The following is a 20,332-nucleotide window of genomic DNA, read 5'->3' as shown; positions in this document are numbered from 1 at the left end:
ACCTTGGAGAAGCCGCTGCCAGTCTGTGAAGACAATATTGAGCTAGATGGACCAATGGTCTGACTCAGTATATGGCAGTTTCCTATGTTCCTAAATTTTCCCTTTTGCTAAGCAGGGTCCACCCTGGTTTGCCATTGAATGGGAGACTCCATGTGTGAGCACTGTTAAGAGACTCTTCTTAGGGGACGGGGCCACTCTGGGAAGAGCATCTTCCTGCTTGCATGCAGATGTTTCCAATATTTGGGTCCCCCCTGAGCAGGACTTTTCCTGCAGCTTTCTTCCTTGGGACGGGAGGGACTCATATTGCCAGTTCTTTGAGATCCTTTAGGCAGCCGGTGAAGAGGGATCTCTTTGGAAGAGCATTTTTTATCATCAGAGGGCTCAGAGCCATTGCTGATTGGCTCTTCTCTGTCTGTCTTTGCTTATCTGTCTGGTTTTTAATGGGCAGCTTTTAATGGCTGTGTTTGATTGCTGCTTTTAACGTTTTGCTATCCAAAAAGAGAACCCAAGACGGCTTGAATTGGAAGGACAGAAACTGAGAAGGTGAACACTGATAAAGTAAATAAGCTTGATAAAATAAAGTCAATGATATAAAATAAAATGGCTTGGATAAGAGTAACAGATCCACTAGTTTATTTATTCATTGGATTTCTATACCGCCCTTCCAAAAATGGCTCAAGGCAGTTTACACAGAGAAATAATAAATAAATAAGATGGCTGCCTGTCCCCAAAGGGCTCACACTCTAAAAAGAAACATAAAGATAGACACCAGCAACAGTCACTGGAGGTACTGTGTTGGGGACGGATAGGGCCAGTTGCTCTCCCCCTGCTAAATAAAGAGAATCACCATTTAAAAGGTGCCTCTTTGCCAAGTTAGCAGGGCTCAACTACCTGATCAGACAGATAAAGCAGGTCAGGGTTAGAAACCTTGAAAGCTGACATATACCGAGTGAGACCACAGGTCTATCTAGCTCACTGCTGCCTGCCCAGCCTGGCAGCATCTTTTCCAAGGTTACAGGCAGGAGTCTCTCTGTCTTGTCTGGAGAAGCTTCTAGGGATGGAAACCGGGCCTTCTGCATGCAGGTGCTCTTCCCAGAGCGGTCTCATCCCCTAAGGGAATCTCTTGCAAGTGTTCACACATGGAGTTGCCCATTCAAGTGCAAACCAGGGTGGACCCTGCTTAGTCAAGGGGACAATCCATGCTTGCTACCACAAGTCAGCTGCCAAAGAGTCTCCCCCCACCTCAGGGCCCCATCTGCAGAAGGACCCAAGTTGGACAGTCCTCTCACGGACCCTGTGGCTGCAAAAAATATTCTTGCAGTCACACACAGGCAGCTGTCTACTGCTAACTGGGCAGAGGGGCCCCCTTTTAAAGTGGGGATTGTCTAAGCAGGGGGAGAGCAACTGGCCTTCTCCATCCCCGGCACAGCACCCCTCCAGTGGCTGCAGCCGGGGTCTCTCACATGTTTCTTTTGCGGGACAGGGAGCCATCTTATTCATTTAATTCAATTTATTTATTTATTTATAAATATGTAAACTGCTTTGGGAACTTTCGTTGAACAGCGGTTTATGAATCTCTGTCGTATTCATACTGACATCACAGGAGCCAGAAGGGGGACGCATTCCAGAGGCCAAGCAGCATCAAGGACTTGCTCCTCCCAGGAGTAGGGAAGGGAATATTCAATCACACAGAGTCCTTCTAAAGACTGCAGATTCAATTACCAAAAAAAAAAGAGAAGGCATGCAAAGTTGCTTCATTTGCATAGTTTAGGATGAAACCGCCTACATACTCCCCAGTGAATGTCCCACTGAGCCCCATGAGACGTGCTTTTGAGTAGACACCCCAGGACTGGAGAGGAGAGCTGGTCTTGTGTTTGCAAGCATGACTTGTCCCCTTAGCTAAGCAGGGTCTGCCCTGGTTGTATCTGAATGGGAGACTTGATGTGTGAGCAGAACTGCAAGATCTTCCCCTCAGGGGATGAAGCCGCTCTGGGAAGAGCAGAAGAAGGTTCCCAGTTCCCTCCCTGGCTTCTCCAAGATAGGGCTGAGAAAGATTCCTGCCTGCAACCCTGGAGAAGCCGCTGCCAGTCTGTGAAGACAATACTTAGCTAGATAGACCAAGGGTCTGACTCACAATATGGCAGCTTCCTCGGTTCCTATGTCTGCTCTGATCTACAGGCTGCAGAGTTTGTTTTTAAATCACAGAGTGGCACTAGACTGCACAGTAGATATTTTCCCTCGGATAGTCGGCAGATTGCAAGGAAACCTCCTTGTTCAGTCAAAGGTGGCATCTCTTGCAGTTAAGAGACAAAGGGGAAGGGAGACCCAGACCACAGTTGTGGTCCCAACCCCAGGTACCCCATAACAGCAGCACATCAAGGCAAAGAAGATGCTCTCTCCTGTCCACCTCCAAACAGCAGCAGGATACAAAGCTGGACAATCGCCCAAGACCTCAGACGGGGCAATCATTATTTTTAAGAACCATCATTAGCATTTATATGGCGCTTTCGAGCATTCAAAGCACATCAGAGACCATCTCTGAATCCTGACAACGACCCTGTAAAGCAGGCTAGTTTTATTATCTTCATATTTCAGATGGGGGGCTGAGGTCAATGAGGTCCTAGCTGGCTTAGTGCCAGAATTACCAGAATCGAAGAGGACTCTGAATTTAAGAGGAAGCCCCTTAAAAAGTAGGGGCTAAATCCAGGTTATACCTGCATTTACTCAAATGGAACAGGACTCAGAATTTAAGATGACCTCCCGATTTCTAGTTTCAAAAAACTTGGGGATTAGACTTGGATTCAGGTAAATATAAAGTAGGTCTGTGGCAGAGATTCAACCAGGCTCACACTCTAACCTGGTGTCCCGCTTCAGACAGGATTGTTAGCCAAGCTGGGGTTTCAGGCAGGGTTGCCTGTCACAGGGATTCCCAGATTTTTGACAATGACAACTCCTATAACCCCCAAAGATCACTGCAGCTGAGGATGATGGGAGTTGTAGTCAACAACTTCTGAGAATCCCCATTACAGGTAACAGTGCTGGACACAAGAGCCCCAAGAGGGATACGCCCTTCAGACAGCTCTGACGGAGACCCAGGCAAGATATTCAGTACTTTGGACAGCTCCAGACAAGAGAGATTGCACTGGAGAGTACGACCACAGCATGTAAGAAGTTGATCTAGCAAAGGTCTGGAGTCTATAGCAGGCTTATGTGGGTCGCTGGCAAGCGTGTGTGTGGGGGGGGTGGAGGGCTGATCCCCATCCTCTCTCTTAATGGGGCACTGCTCGATTTTGAAGCTGTTGACTTCAATGGTGCGAGGGTGGGGTTGTGCTTCAATTTTCTCACATCTGCAAGTGGGGAGGAAGAGGGTGGAGAAGGATCCTTAGGCCATGGAGAGGGTGGAACATAGGAAGCTGCCATATAATGAGTCCATCTAGCTCAGTATTGCCTACCCAGACTGGCAGCGGCTTCTCCAAGGGTGCAGGTAGGAATCTCTCTCAGCCCTCTCTTGGAGATGCTGCCAGAGAGGGCACTTGGAACCTTCTGCTCTTCCCAGAGCGGCTCCATCCCGAGGGGAATATCTTCCAGTGCTCCCACTTCTAGGCTCCCATTCATATGCAACCAGGGCAGACCCTGCTTAGCTAAGGGGACAAGTCATGCTTGCTACCACAAGACCAGCTCCAGACCAGCTGCAATGGCCTTTGGCTGGGGATTATGGGAGTTGTAGTCAACACCATCTGGGAATTCCTACTTCTGGGAATACTGGTTCTGACCCCTTAGACATCAGAGCCAGTACATTCACTTTCTCAAGATAAACCAGACATGGGTGGGCCATGTAAGGCTGCAAATCACTAATTAAGAACGATTTATCTCCACCACTGTGGAGTCAAAAACCAAGTCAGGGGTCTATTCCCTCCTCACCGGCGCCACCAGGGCTGGTGGTGAGAAGCAGGAACTGCAGACATTTCACACCCAGGAAAGACGTCACAGCTCAGAATCACCCTATTCCTCCAAGTCAGGTGACTCAGGAGAGCCAATCACATGCTATATCAATCCAAAGCCGACTGTTTCAGTTCTGTCTGGACAAATTGTCCTAGGAGTGGGGTAGGAATCGCGTGGCAGGAATTTTTGCACCTGCGTTAATAGCTCCAATATGCAACAGGACCCGTTTAGATCCGGTATTTTGCCTAGGATAAGGACATAGGGAAACTTGGAGGGGGCAGACAGAGCAAGGAGCCCCCCACCCATTAATATTCTGGAGTTTGACACTTCTGAATAATTCAGAGGTTCTCAAGTCTGGGTCCCCAGATGCTGATGGACTACAACTCCCATCATGCCCAGCCACAGTGGCCTTTGGGGATGATGGGATTTGTAGTCCATCAGCACCTGCAGACCCATGTTTGAGCGCCCCTGGGATTATTCATTTGATTGTATTTCTCCCTTATTGCCCCTTATGCCTGGAGCCGCCCGCCAGAAAAGCTACCCAGTTTGTCCTCCCTCCCTTCCAATCCCAGTTAAAACTCACTTTCGCCAGGCAGCTTTGGCATAGCCCCCCAAGTCTCCATATACCCAACTGGGATTAGGCTTATTACGCTGGACAGACAGAATGGCATCTTCTTCCCCTGTTCAATCCTGCTTTCGCACCTCTGACCTCCCTCTGCTGTTTCTCCTGTGCAGAATTTTAGACATAGCATCCTTCGTTGTATCCATTGTAAAGCACCACAGACATAGATGGCCTTAAAGAAACTATGACTACTACTACTAATAGTCCCAAAGCAAACTATACCCAACACAGAAGGTATCACAGTCAACACCGATGGGAGAGCAAAAAAGAGGAAATGGCAAACAGAATCAAAAGGTAAAAAAGATAAAGTTGTGCCCTCGAATCGGTTTCGACTCGTGGCAACCACAGAGCCCTGCGGTTGCCTTTGGTAGAATACAGGAGGGGTTGGCCATGGCCTCTTCCCGTGCAGTATGAGATGATGCCTTTCAGCATGTTCCTTCCTATATCGCTGCTGCCCGATAGAAGTGTTTTCCCAGCAGGGATTCGAACCGGCAACCTCTGGCTTGCTAGTCAAGTCCAAATTCCCGCTGCGCCATTAGGTGGCTCAAGCGAAAGTGTGCCGTCGAGTCGGTGTCGACTCCTGTGGACCAAACAGACTCTAATACTTAATCCAGTTGTTATCAATTTTTTTATCCGCCTACTGGGTATTGCTGGTCAGAGACTGAAATAAAACTGAAACCGAACCGAGTCCAAAAAGGGGAGGCCACTGGACTCCCCACGGCCTGATTTTTGAGCTGAACACCATTCAAGCTACGAGGCAGCAGAAGATCGCAGACCCAGCTCAGAACCTGAGAACGGATCACACCCCGACATATCCTCTTGACTGGAAGGTCCTAAGGCAGGGAGGCACAACTTCAGCCCTCCTGCAGAGGATGGACTACAATTCCCATCACCCCCAGTTGTTAGCTACTGGGGATGATGGGAGTTGTAGTCTGACAACATCTGGAGGGCCGAAGTCATGCAGTTCTGTCTCAAGCCCACACCCCTTTTGGCTAAGGGATACCCGTCCTCCTCAAGATGACCCCGGCAACCAGCAAGGCTCCACTCTCTCCCACCAGATGCCTGCCCCCCCACTCCTTTGGGGCTCCCCATCCATTCCCAGCCTGCCACAGGAGCCAGCCGGCCAACCTACCTCCTTCTTCTTCCGCTTGACTTTGGCAGCCTGGTTCTCCTTCGGCTTCTTGGGCTTCTTCTTCTTGGGCGTGTTCACCGGCTCCTCGGGGTAGAACTCCTCCAGGACTTCGAGCACCCCGCCCTCTTCATCTGGAGAAGGGAGGAAAGAGCCCCATCAAGAAAACAGGGATGCAGGAGGACCCTCGGCAGTAAACCTGGAAAGCCCCCCTTCCACTCTGTCACCGTAGGATGAAGACGTCCAACACCCAACCACAGCCTGGATGTATCTGTTCTGACTGGCCCCAGCTCTCCAAGGGCTTTCCCCCTAGCCTTCTGCCTAAGATCCTTTAAATCAAGGGTTCTAAACCAGAGTCCGCAATGGCAATTCATGGGATTGCAAGCCCCGTCACCTGCAGCTGCAATTCATGGGACTACAATGCCCAACACCCCCCTGCTGCAGTTGATCAAATTGCCTCGAGGGATGGTAAAAGCTGTAGTCCAGCAACAGACCGCAAGCCTCGAGCACAAGAGGAAGAGATTCTTCCCACCACTTCCTGTAGGAGATGGTTTTTAACTGGAGAGAGCAGGACTAAAGGCATGTTACAGAAGCACTCCGCCACTGAGTAACATCCTGACCTTGGTCAGAGCCACTGACGGCAACCTGTGGGAAGGGGAGGAGGCACCTTCCTTGTGAGGCAAGGCAGCAACACTTTGGGCTTTTCAGCTGAGAAAACTAAACTAAGGGAAGGCATGATAGAGATTTCTAACATGACATCAGAACAACTGTGTATAGAATTATGGTGTGAAGAGAGTGGATAAGGATGGACTACTCCTCTCTCTCTCCCAACACTAGAACCATGAAATGGGTGGCCAGGAGATTGAGGACAGGCAAAAGGAAGGACTTCCTCACACTGTGCAGAATTAAGGGAGTGATGGCCAAAAGCTTGGGTGGCTTTAAGAGGGGCTTAGACAAAGTCACGGAGACCCCTGTCCTCCATGCATTTGTCTAAGCCCCTCTTAAGGCATTTGAGGCTGGGGGCAGGATGCCTCTCAATCCCAGTTGCAGGGGAGCAAGAGCAGGAGAGGGGGCATGGCCTTCAGCTCCTGCCTGTGGGCTTCTCAGAGGCATCTGGTGGGCCACTGTGGGAAACAGGAGGCTAGACTAGATGGGCCTCCTTGGGCCTGATCCGGCAGGGCTCTTCCTGTGTTCTTATGAAGCAGCCCTTTGGCTAACCAGAAACAGGCACTGGGAGTCTTCAACAAACCTAGAAAATGTTTAACTGGACAGGAAACAAATCCATAGCCAATACAGCTGGAAGAGCGCCGGGAGTGAGAGAGCCCAGGAGTTCAGAGACGGTTGTTGAGAACGACGGGAGGTCCTAGTCCAACCACATCTGGGACGCCAGTCTCAAAAGCCCGACGGACGCCAGTGGCACACACTGAGCACCAATTGGGAGTCCTGCAGTTGCCTTCTGAACCGACGGTGGTTACTAAACAAAGGCTGCTCCACTGAGAGCAAAAGGGAGAGGAGAGCCGGTCTTGGGGTCGCAAGCATGCCTTGTCCCCTTAGCTAAGCAGGGTCTGCCCTGGTTGCATATGGATGGGAGACTTGATGTGTGAGCACTGCAAGATATTCACCCTCAGGGGATGGAGCCTCTCTGGGAAGAGCAGAAGGTTTCAAGTTCTCTCCCTGGCTTCTCCAAAATAGGGCTGAGAGAGATTCCTACCTGCAAGCTTGGAGAAGCCGCTGCCAGTCTGTGAAGACAATACTGACCTAGATAGACCAAGGGTCTGACTCCGTATATGGCAGCTTCCTATGTTCCTATGTAGAGTAACATTTTTGGAGAGGAGAGCTGGTCTGGTGTTAGCAAGCATGCCTTGTCCCCTTAGCTAAGCAGGGTCTGCCCTGGTTGCATATGGATGGGAGACTTGATGTGTGAGCACTGGAAGAGATTCCCCCTCTTAGGGGATGGAGCCACTCTGGGAAGAGCAGAAGGTTCCAAGTTCCCTCCCTGGCAGCATCTCCAAGACAAGGCTAAGAGAGATTCCTGCCTGCAACCCTGGAGAAACAGCTGCCAGTCTGTAAAGACAATACTGAGCAAGATTGCCTAGACTGCACACTACCGAGACAAACCTCCAAGCTGCCATCAGCATACTAGTAAATGGGCCAAGAGCTAAAAGACTTTGCTAATGCACCGATGGAACTCACCACCACCTTCAAATGGTGGGCACTGGCCAAAGGCCACCGTGGCGTGAGATGACGAAAGCTGCAGTCCAACGACATGTGGGGACCCCAAGCCTGAGAAACCCTGGCCCAATTCACAGCCGAGCCACAGCTATTAGAGCTCAACAGATCCTCCACTGCGACAGGCAGTGTACCTTGGACCAGTGGAAACCGCAAACAAGCAATTGGCCAGGAGACCCCTGCTGCCCGGTTCGGGAGCTTTGTGCCGGTACTTCTTGGCTCCCCTGGCTGTTGGGGCGGGCACGGCCATTCAGAAGAGCACCTGCACTTCTGGAACAGCGATGCCTTTGCCAGTTGAGAGACATGGGCTGCTGGACACAGGATGCCAGGAGAGGTGGGAACACCTGGGTCCCATCCCATTGCAAGCAGGTGGACAAGAGCGCAGCAGACTCTGCCTTTCCCCAGCCCTGCTAACTGGAAGGAAAATAAGACGATGAGAAGAGCCCGGCTGCTGGATCAGGCCCAAGGAAGCCCATCTAGCCCAGCCTCCTGTTTCCCACAGTGGCCCACCAGATGCCTCTGAGAAGCCCATAACCCGGATTGGTCCATCTAGCTCAGTATTGTTTACACAAACCGGCAGCGGCTTCTCCAAGGTGGCAGGCAGGAGTCTCTCTCCCAGCCTGTCTTGGAGATGCTGCCAGGGAGGGGACTGGGAACCTTCTGCCTGCAAGCATGAAGATGCCCTTCCACTGAACTATGGACCCATCCCCAAAGGAAAATCTCTTACAGTGCTCCTACAGAGCCTCCCAACCAAATGCAAAGCAGGGTGGACCCTGCTTAACAAAGGGGACAAGGCATGCTTGCTACCACATAAGAACCGCCCTGCCGGATCAGGCCCAAGGAGGCCCATCTAGTCCAGCCTCCCGTTTCCCACAGTGGCCCACCCGATGCCTCTGGGGAGCCCACAGGCAAGAGGTGAAGACGTGCCCCCTCTCCTCCTGCTGCTCCCCTGCAACTGCGATTCGGAGGCATCTTGCCTCTGCGGCTGGAGGCAGAGGTGTGATAGAGGTTTATAAGATGCAAGCTGTGAGAGCCAGCGTGGTGTAGTGGTTAGAGTGCTGGACTAGGACCGGGGAGACCCGAGTTCAAATCCCCATTCAGCCATGAAACAAGCTGGGTGACTCTGGAGCAGTCACTTCTCTCTCAGCCTAACCTACTTCACATGGTTGTTGTAAAAGTATGTAGTACAAGTATGTAGTACACCGCTCTGGGCTCCTTGGAGGAAGAATGGGATATAAATGTAGTAGTAGTAGTAGTAGTAACAACAGTAACAACAACAACTAGAGAGAAGGAGCACACACTACCCTGAACGTGCCCAATCTCATCTGATCTTGGAAGCTAAGCAGGGTCAGGCCTGGTTAGTACTTGGATGGGAGACCGCCTGGGGATACTGGGTGCTTTAGGCTTACCCCCAGTGAGGCACTACCGTGGCGTGGTTGTGGGGCTTGCGTGCTCTGAGGTAGGTGAGAGCTATGCCAGAGGTCCAACCATACTGGACAGGTCTCACCAGAGGAGCCAGACAAAGAGTGCCTCTCCCATCAACAATATGGTGAGACGTAACTTTAATAAATCTATACCGGATCGGTCATCACCCGGGTCAACAAGAACCACACCAGGTGCTGGAGTCCCTGGACATCTGGTGGCAAGTGGGCAACAGGACTCAGGATCTTCAGCTGAGCAACCAGGGCTGAAGACAGCAAAGTTACTGGAAGAAACGTCGCTTAACCGAAAAAAATATACAAAAAATGCCAACAAGGAAATAATGATCTGCTATTACAAGTCTAGTCCAACTAGAAGAGGTTATTTAAAAAGAATGTACTAAATTTGGAAAGAGAAGCATCCAGATACAGAAATAACAGAACAAAGGCTAGCAGACCAGAGAAGATTCATAATAAGAAATAAAGTATTCACAGGAGTTGAGCTGGAAGAACTGCAAAGAGCAACATAGGCTCAAGACATGGAAGAAGAATTATCACCAACTGAAGAAGTTGCTCAGGCACAGGTGGAGGAGGTGTTGGAAATCGAGGATGCCACCGTTGCTGAACTGTTTCAAAATCAAAACCAGGCAACCTCCCCTTTGCCTTCACCTCAAAAACCCAAATGCCGTTTAACAGAAAACCAACAAGAACTAAAGCAAAAAATAACTGAGCACATGAACCAAAGAACCACCAGGATTCGACTTCCAGCTCTAAAAACAGTTGCCAAAAAACAACTTGCTCAGGTATTAAAAGATGTCAATGCTGCACTTGCAGAAATACAACCAAGAATTTGCAAGAAACAAAATAAAATCTCCAGGCTTAGATCAGATGCTAGTAAATTGAAAGATATGAAAGACAAGAAGCTGAAGAATGAAAACACCAAACAGTATATGATCCTAAAATACCACCTAGATTCAAGGAAAATTAGAGAAGTCCTAGAAATAATAAAGCAGCAAATAACAGCAGTGTCAAAGAAGATTAGCAGATACAAAGCCAGAATCACACAACACAGGCAGAATCTCCAATTCCAGTCGAATCAGAGATGTTTCTACCAAAGCATAGGAGGAGAAACTGTAAGAAAGTTAGAAACATCAAATAAAGAAGAAACAGTGCAAATTATGGGACAATCCAATAAATTATAATAAAAAAGCAGGCTGGATGAAAGAGGTCAAAAAATGTAACCAACAAATGCAAGATCTAATAATAACACCAGAATTAATACCGTATTTTATGGACTATAAGACGCTACGGACTATAAGACGCACCTTAATTTTAATCCAGTTTCTCAGAGTTTTAACATATTAAACTGTTAAAACATATAAGACGCACCTGAATTTTGGCGGATATTTTTCGAGGAAAAAAGTGAGTCTTATAGTTCATAAAATATGGTAAGCGAAAGAGCAAAGAAAATTAAAAATTGGACTGAACCAGGCGACGATGAACTGCATGGCTTTTGGCTTAAACACCTAACAAGCCTTCATAAACAACTATCAAAACAGTTCAATCACATTATGAAAGGCGGTGATATTGAACAATGGCTAACAACTGGGAAAACTCATCTCATTATGAAAGACCCAGCAAAAGGTGCAGTTCCAAGTAATTATAGACCGATAACCTGTCTGCCAACCATGTTCAAATTATTAACTGGAATAATAGCAGATGAAGTCATGCAACACTATAACTATAATATAACTAACAAACAGCTTCCAGTTGAACAGAAAGAAAATTGCCCGAACACTAGAGGCACAAAAGACCAGCTGCTGATTGACAAAATGATTTTCGAAAATTGCAAGAGAAGAAAAACCAATCTAAGTGTGGCATGGATTGACTACAAGAAAGCCTTCGATTCATTGCCTCACACATGGATACTAAAATGTTTAGAAACAACTGGTGTCAGCCAAAACATTCAGATATTTATTTAAAAAGCAATGAGCATGTGGAGTACACAGTTAACAATCAATGGCAAGACACTTGGACAGGTTAGCATTAGAAGAGCCATTTTCCAAGGGGACTCACTATCCCCTCTATTGTTTGTAATCGCCATGACTCCACTTTCACAAATACTAAACAAAACAGGCCCCGGATACCAAACATCTAAAACATCCAGTCAAATCAACCATATGCTGTACATGGACGATCTGAAGTTGTATGGAAAGTCCCAGTCAGAAATCGAATCACTGCTAAACACTGTCCGTATATTCAGTAGCGATATAGCAATGGAGTTTGGACTAGACAAGTGTGCTGCATTAATAATGAACAGAGGGAAATTAACAAAAACAGAAGGAATAGAACTGCCCAATGGAAGCAAGATCAAGAACCTGGAAGAGAAAGAACCTTACAAATACTTGGGCATTCTCCAGGCTGATAACATCGCACACACTGAAGTTAAAAGAAAAATGGGAAGTGAATACATCAGGAGAGTCAGAAAAATCCTCAAGTCCAAACTCAATGGCGGGAACACCATACAAGCCATAAACACCTGGGCTATACCTGTTATCAGATACACTGCAGGAATAATAGACTGAACCCAGGCAGAGCTAGAAACGCTAGATCGTAAGACCAGGAAAATCATGACCATCAATGCACCCCCGCAGTGATGTTGATAGGCTCTACCTCCCTCGCAGCTCAGGTGGAAGAGGAATGCTGCAAGTCCATCAAACAGTAGAGGAGGAGAAAAGAGGCCTTGAAGAATATATAAGGGACAGTGAAGAAGATGCACTTCAGATGGTCAAGAATGAGAAAATATTCAACACCAATGAAAGAAAGCAGGCCTACAAGAAAGAACAAGTCCAGAACCGAGCAGAAAAATGGAAAAATAAGCCCCTGCATGGTCAATATTTGCACAATATAAGTGGAAAATCAGACATCACCAAGACCTGGCAGTGGCTTAAGAATGGCAACTTGAAGAAAGAAACAGAGGGTTTAATACTGGCTGCACAAGAACAGGCACTAAGAACAAATGCAATAAGAGCCAAAGTCAAAAAATCCACCACAAACAGCAAGTGCCGCCTTTGTAAAGAAGCAGATGAAACCGTGGACCACCTAATCAGTTGTTGTAAAAAGATCACACAGACTGACTACAAACAAAGGCATGACAAGGTAGCAGGGATGATACACTGGAACATCTGCAAAAAATACAAGCTACCTGTAGCCAAAAATTGGTGGGACCATAAAATTGAAAAAGTGGAAGAAAATGAAGATGCAAAAATATTATGCCGACTACAAACAGACAAACATCTGCCACACAATACACCAGATATCACTGTAGTCGAGAAGAAAGAAAAACAAGTCAAAATAATCAACATAGCAATACCAGGGGATAGCAGAATAGAAGAAAAAGAAATAGAAACAAATCACCAAATACAAAGATCTACCAATTGAAATGGAAAGGCTGTGGCAGAAAAAGACCCAAATCATCCCAGTGGTAATTGGCGCCCTGGGTGCAGTTCCAAAAGACCTTGAAGAGCACCTCAACACCAGAGGGGCCACAGAAATCACCATCAGCCAATTACAAAAAGCAGCTTTACTGGGAACAGCCGATATTCTGCGACGATATCTATAACCATTGACAATAAAATTCTGGCATCCGGTCCTTGGGAAGGACTCGATGTCTGGATAAAACAAACCAGTCAATAACACCTGTCTGACTGTGTAAACAATAAATAATAATTAGAGAGAAGGAGGCTGTTGGTTAGTATCCCCGCTGGTGTATTTCCCAGAATATGGGAAACTCCTATATCAGGCAGCAGCGATATAGGAAGATGCTGGAAGGCATCATCTCATGCTGCGCAGGAGGTGGCAATGGTCAACCCCTCCTGTGTTCTACCAAAGACAACCACAGGGCTCTGTGGGCACCAGGAGTCAACACCAACTTGACAGCACCACCTTTCCTACAATATGCACAGGTCATCCCATAAAACTAATGGCCAGGAAATTTAGGACCAACCAAAGGAAGTACTTTTTTCACACAGCACAGGATTAATCTGTGGAATTCTCTGCCACTGGATGTGGAGATGGCCACCAGCTTGGATGGCTTTAAAAGGGGCTTGGACAAATTCATGGTGGGCAGGTCTATCAATGGCTACTAGTCTGGTGGCCGTGGGCCACCTCCAGCCTCAGAGGCGCAATGCCCCTGAATCCCAGTTGCAGGGGAGCAACAGCAGGAGATAGAGGGCATATGCTCTCACCTCTTGCCTGGGGGCTCCCCAGAGGCAACTGGTGGGCCACTGTGTGGAACACGAAGCTGGACTAGATGGGCCTCCTTGGGCCTGATCTGGCAGGGCTGTTCTTCTGTCCTCAAGTGCACCTCTTGGGCCATCAGCCCAGGGCCCCAAGGTCTGGCTGCTTGGTCTGGAAATCTATTTGGGTCATGTTTGGGAGCCTCCTTGAGTGCAGTCCTTGGTCTCTGTATTTGAGTTTGGGCTCTGTGGAAGCGAATGCGGGGGGGGGGGGAGTGGAGGGAGAGAAGCACAAGCATCACACATCTGGGGGGCCAAGCTGGGGCACAGGATGGGCCTCCTTGGGCCTGATGCTCTTGTGTCCAGCACTCCTCCTCCTCCTCCTCGCCAAGTCTGCAACCTGACCTTAAACGCAAGACTTCGAAAGAAGCGCCATAGATTTCAGTGGCCCGCAAGGCGACTAACCAGCCCCCCCACACACACACACAAGCAGAACAGGCTTCTAGGAGCTATTAGCCTTGGCGCAAGGGAGCCTCCATGGGCAGAAGCAGAATATCTGCAAAAATCAATGGGAATGGGCATCCGATTCAGCTGTGGGCTTCCTAGAGGCCTTTGGCTTGGCCTCTTCTGAAGAGGTCTATTGGGAGAGTGAACCTTCATGGGCTTGAGCAGTCTACCTCTGAGCGCCACATGCTGGGGTGGGGGGAAGAGGCCATCCCCAGAGGCCAGGTGTGTGGGCTTCTTGGAAGCATCTGGTGGGTCACAGCGGGTCCCATCTTGGGCTCCTGGAGCAGAGCTTACATGGGGGATTCTCGCAGCCCTGGGTCCCCAGCTGCTGCTGGATTACTACAACCCCCATCATCCCCCGCCACAATAGCCTGGGCTGTGTCATCCTCCACACCGCCGGAGGACTATGAGCCAGGATCGAGAACCCTTCCCTGGAGGAGTCGAGAGCTCAGTCAAACCTCCCGGAAAAGAGACAGTCTACCCCTATCAACAAACCCACTGCCTCTCTTCCCAGGGGCCGACCACCGCGCAGGGAACCAGGGGTCCGGAGAGTCCGGACTGACTGGAGATGGCCTCTATGGGTCCGACGCCGACGCCGGTTCCTAGGCAGAGCCTCCATGAGCCGGAGCAGTCTACCGCCGAGCTACTGCGGGGTGCCCGGGCTGTTGGGGGCATTTCTCGGGCAGCTTTGGGAGAGCTGCTGGGCGGGAGGGGCTGTGGCCTGATCCTGCAGGCCTTGTTGGGTGTGCCATGGAGCCCCCCCCCCCAGCTGCTCGCCCGCCCTCCTTTCCCCGCAGAAGCCCGCCCGCTGCTGCTGCTGCTGCTGCTGCTGCCACCCCGCGCCCGGCTGCCTACCGGACATGTCCGCCGCGACCGGCGGCTCCTCCGCGCCCCGCATCCTGCCGCCGCCACCGCCGCCGCTGCTGTCCCCGCCTGGGCGCACGTTGCGCTGCGGTGGGCGAGGCTGCTCGGCGCGAAGATGGCTGCTGCGGCTGCGGACGGAGCGCGGGCGGGCGGGGGGGGGCGAGGCGGCGACCGGCCCCCTCCCAGCCGGCCCCGAGCAGCAGCAGCAGCAGCAGCAGCGGAGCCCGCCCGCACATGCCCAGGCGCGCCGCTGACGGCCAGTCTGGTTGGCCTGGCAACCACATCCCATCATGGAGGGGGGGGGGCGCGGCAGAAGCTGCATCTCTCTTTTCTTGGGGGGGGGCCAGGCACACACACACACACACACACCTGGTCGCCCGCAGGCAAGACCACCACCGACGCCCGCCCCACATTGCAAGCGCACCACCCCCCGACTTGGACAAAGGGAAAAAAAACCCCGGGGGTCCTGGCAAGGTAGGGAGCTGCCTCCCACCGAGTCAGACCCCTACTCCAGCTAGCGCAGGGCTGTCTACACGGACTGGCAGCAGCAGCTCTCTCCAAGGTTGCAGGCAGGAGTCTCTCTCAGCCTTACCCGGAGATGCTGCCAGGGAGGGAACCTGGGACCTTCTGCTTGCAAAGTAGGTGCTCTCTCTACTCCTGAGTTATGGCCCCCACCCCCCAATATCCCCACTACGGAAGGACATAGGCAGCTGCCTTATACTGAGTCAGACCCTTGGGCCAGCTTGCTCCGTACTGTCTACACTGACTGGCAGCAGCTCGCCAAGGTTACAGTCTCCAAGAGTCTCTCTGGGTGGTACTTGGAGATGCTGCCAGAAAGTCAACCTTTCCTTGGACCTTCTGCATGCGAAGCAGATGCTTTGCCACTGAGCCAAGGTCCCATCTGACAGCATGCACAAGGAGAGGAACGCTGGTTTGGGGGCAGCAAGCATGACTTGTCCCCTTAGCTAAGCAGGGTCTGCCCTGGTTGCATATGAATGGGAGACTAGAAGTGTGAGCACTGTAAAATATTCCCCTTAAAGGATGGAGCCGCCACTCTGGGAAGAGCAGAAGGTAGCATCTCCAAGAGAGGGCTGAGAGAGATTCCTGCCTGCAACCTTGGAGAAGCTGCTGCCAGTCTGGGTAGACAACACTGAGCTAGAGGGACCAATGGTCTGACTCAGTATATGGCAGCTTCCTATGTTCCGGGGCAGAACTTGTTTAACAAAGGGGGAAAGTCATGCTTGCTACCGCAAGACCAGCTCACCTCCCCAAAAAGATCAGAGCAAGAGTGGGTAGCCCAGCATAGGAAGCTGCCTTCTACCGAGTCAGACCCTTGGTCCATCTAGCTCAGCATTGTCTTCACAGACTGGCAGCAGCTTCTCCAAGGCTGCAGGCAGGAGTCTCTCCCAGCCCTCTCTTGGAGATGCTGCGGGGGGGGGGGCTTGGAACTTCCTGCAGGGAATGCAGAGGCTCTACCCCTGAGCTACGACCCAATATCTTACAACGTTCACATGCAGTCTCCCATCCAAACCAAGGTAGACCCTGATAAGCAAAGGGACTAAGTCACAACACACTCACTACCACATGACCAGCTCTCCTCCCTGCAGGAACAATGCATGAGAAAGGAAATGCAAGAACAATTAAAGAAGAGGGAAAGCGGGGAGGTAACAGGGGACATTTCTGATACTCCTAGAGCCAATTCTTGGCCAAGTCTTGCTCCAAACATCTTAAAGTAAGGGCTGGCCAGGATCCCCATTTAGCAGCACAACAAGCCTGTGAGGTAGGTCAAGCTGAGAAAGAGAGAAAGGCCCAAGGTCACCCCAGGAAGCTACATGGCCAAGTGACATTCGAAAGGGCTTCCCCACTCCACAGGCCCTCCTAAGGTTTCTGCCAGGGAGTGGAAACTTGCCTCTCAAGGGCCCATGTCCAGCTCTTCCCCTGACCCTACCAAATCTGAAAGAAAAGTGGGGTGGGGGGGAGACTGAGGTAGCCCTCTAGGGAAGCCCCCTCTACCTTTTGAACTTTGGCACTGGAAAAGCCTTTTGAGGATCCCATGGACAGCCAGGAAAACAAATCAATGGACCAAAGAACAAATCAATCCAGAATGTTCACTTGAGGCACAAATGGCCAGGCTCAAACGATCATACTTCGGACACATGATGCGAAGAAGACCCAGCTCCCTTGAGAAGTCCATCATGCTGGGGAAAGTGGAAGGCAAGAGAAGAAGAGGACGACCAGCAGCAAGGTGGATGGACTCGATGACGACAGCCATGAAGGCACCCCTGAGAGACCTTCAAGGCTAAGCTGAAGACCGATCATCCTGGAGGGAATCTATCTGTGCAGTTCCTAAGAGTTGACACCGATTTGGTGGCACTTAAACAAGGGACCAAGAGGACCAGCCCCAAGAGGCTATGATTATCCACCTCAACCCAACTTTCTTGCCTCATGCTTTGGAGCGCATAGTTTCCCCTCAAACTATATCAAGCATGTGGAGAAACTATATCAAGCATGTGGAGAAACACAGCTGAACTTCGAAATTACCTTTGCAATGCATTTCTCATCTTTGAGGAGTTTAAAGGTGCCCAATGCGTTAAACAGGAGAGCACCTGTTTGCTACACATCAACAGATAACACAGTTCTACAAGCAATTAAATCAGGATAATCAAACCTCTTGTGCCTATAGCTTCATGCATCCATTTCTCTAAAAAATAAAACCATGATAAGATTTATCCAGGTTACCCTGGGCCATTCTTCACCTTTAAGGAAATAATGCAGTCCCATAAATTAATCAACATTATTTCTAAGGCATTAGGACAGAGAAGAAATTAGACTGAAAAAGCAAAAGGCACCCTAATTATCCAAACATTCCTTACCATTATGACAGTGAAATGCTTTCTAAAGAGCATGTTTTAGAGCAGCAGGGGAGAAAACACTTTGTTCCTCCTGAAGAGACTCCCTCCTTATGGTCCTCGTCTTCTCCTAAAAGCCAACACCTGAATTAAAGTCAGTGAACTCCTGGAAACACCTGTGTGCTTCCTTGGGCAAAGAGAGGTCAGGTGGGGCTCTCCTGTTTAACCCTTTGGACCCCTTGAACCCCTCCCTCAAGAAATCTTAGGAAGGGGATATCATTCCTAAAAGAAAAAGGGTCCTCCAATTGCTCATTTACCCTTTGGGCACTGCAGCTGGCCATCTTCAAATGCACTGTACCTCACAGGAACAGGCATAAGTGGCTGTATACTGAGTCAGACCCTTGGTCCATCTCAGTATTGCCTACACAGACTGGCAGCAGCTTCTCCAAGGTTCCAAGCAGGAGTCTCTCCCAGCCCAATCTTGGAGATGCTGCCAGGGAGGAAACTTGGAACCTTCTGCATGCAAAGAAGATGCTTTACTGCTGAGTTCTGGCCCCATCCCACAAAACCCTGAGTACACAGGAACACTGTTCCCTCCAACAGGGATTCACCCATCCAAATGTAAATCATGGGAGACCCTGCTTAGCAAAGGTGACTATGCAGGCAAGGACAGGAAACAGAGGATAGGCATAGATGGACATTTCTCTAAATGGAGGGAAATAAGAAGTGGGGGTCCTCCCCCCGCCAGGGATCTATACTGGCACCAGTGCTTATTAATTTATCCATAAATGATCTAGAAGTTGGTGTTAGCAGTGAGGTGGTCAGATTTGCAGATGACACCAAATGATTTAGGGTAGTGAAAACCACAGTGGATTGCCAGGAGCTCCAAAAGGCTCTCTCCAAACGGCGGGAGTGGGCGACAACATGGCAGACGCGATTCAACGGTAGCAAGTGTAAAGCGATGCATATTGGGGCAAAACCTCCCAACTTCATTTATACACTGATGGTGTCTGAGCTGTCAGTGACTGACCCGGAGAGGGATCTTTGGGTCGTGGTGGACAGTTCGTTAAAAGTGTCGACTCAGTGCCCAGCAGCTGTGAAAAAGGCCAGTTCTATGCTAGGGATCATTAGGAAGGGGGTTGAAAATAAGAATGCTAGTATTATAATGCCCTGATACAAAACTATGGTGAGGCCACATTTGGAGTACTGCGTACAATTCTGGTTACCATATCTAAAAAAGGACATTGTAGAACTCGGAAAGGTGCAGAAGAGGGCAACCAAGATGCTCAGGGGCCTAGAGCTCCTTCCTGATGAGGCAAGACTACAACACCTGGGGCTCTTTAGTTTAGAAAAAAGACAACTGTGGGGAGACATGATCGAGGTCTATAAAATCATGCATGGTGTGGAGAAAGTGGAGAGGGAGAGCAATTTTTCTCCCTCCTGCATAACACTAGAACCAGCGGTCATCCCATGAAATTGACAGCCAGGAAATTTAGGACCCACAGAGAGAAATACTTTTTCACACAAACATTGCATATAATTAGTCCACGGAGCTCTCTGCTACAAGATGTGGTGACAGCCACCAGCCTGGATGGCTTTAAGAAGGGTTTAGACAAATTCATGGCAGAGAAGTCTATCAGTGGCTGCTAGTCTGGTGGCTCTAGGCCACCTCCAGCCTCAGAGGCGAGATGCCTCCAAATGCCAGTTGCAGGGGAGGAACAGCAGGAGAGGGGGCCTGCCTTCACCTCCTAGTTTGTGGGCTTCTCAGATGCACCTGGTGGGCCACTGTGGGAAACAGGATGCTGGACTAGGGAGGCTTCCTTGGGCCTGATCCAGCCAGGCTGTGTTCTTAAGGCCAGCTCTCTTTCCTCACCTAAACCTTACCTTATGGCCAAGCCACCGAACAGCCACACCGGTGTGACTGTGACTCCCTCAGGCAACAGCATGGTGGAAACGTGGTTCACTTGCAACTGCCAGCCACACAACGCAGGTGGAAGCCCCCGGGAGTTGTGCTCTGACCCCGCCCGGATGGAGCCCATGGGAGGTGTCCCCAAATGCCCTGGACCACACGAGAGGATGCCCCACAGGAGGCCAGCGAGCCGAAATGCTGATCGGAGTGTTCCTCTCTTCAGTAGCCCCAATATCCATTCCGCCCCTCCCCAAATCTACCTCTGGCAGCAACGTTTAGGTGACATTTAGATGCAAAAATGCTTTCAAATGCCGACAGTAAAGCAACCTGTCCCGCTTTAGCCTCCATCAGGCAAACACCCGGCTGGTTCCTCACTTCTGGTGCCTCATTCAGCCCCAAAGCTGCATCCTGAATAACCAACTGGAGACAGGATGATGTGCCACTGTGCCCCAACATAAACTTTGGGCTGCCCTATATCAGGGTCTCCGGCTGTTGTTGGACTACAAATCCCATCATCCCCAGGTGCATTGTGGCAGGGGGTGATGGAGTTCTAGCCCATCAGCTGGAGAGCCTCGGGTTCGTCACTCCTGCCCCATATCATACACCCTCCATGACAGCAAGGCTG

The 20,332-nt window shown here is 50.1% G+C and overlaps 1 protein-coding gene and 1 pseudogene across 6 annotated transcripts in view; one reads left to right on the top strand and one right to left on the bottom strand.

Moving 5' to 3' along the window:
- The window catches only part of CHD5 (chromodomain helicase DNA binding protein 5), a 93,087-nt gene extending 77,910 nt beyond the window's left edge, over window positions 1-15,177 (bottom strand). For all 6 annotated transcript variants that reach the window (XM_053281190.1, XM_053281192.1, XM_053281194.1 and 3 more), the window contains exons 1-2: window positions 14,941-15,177; window positions 5,697-5,827 (exon numbers count right to left, since the gene is read on the bottom strand). In XM_053281190.1, the coding sequence (XP_053137165.1) occupies window positions 5,697-5,827; window positions 14,941-14,983 (174 nt within the window). In that variant the 5' untranslated portion in view covers window positions 14,984-15,177. The remainder of the gene's footprint in view (window positions 1-5,696; window positions 5,828-14,940) is intronic.
- LOC128338739 (uncharacterized) lies at window positions 9,210-9,327 on the top strand (annotated as a pseudogene).
- Window positions 15,178-20,332: the final 5,155 nt, after the last annotated feature.

Source organism: Hemicordylus capensis, chromosome 16 (genome assembly GCF_027244095.1).
Source record: "Hemicordylus capensis ecotype Gifberg chromosome 16, rHemCap1.1.pri, whole genome shotgun sequence".
NCBI lineage: Eukaryota > Metazoa > Chordata > Lepidosauria > Squamata > Cordylidae > Hemicordylus > Hemicordylus capensis.
The sequence above is the reverse complement of the archived record's forward strand: the minus strand, read 5'-3'. Positions and strand labels throughout refer to the sequence as shown.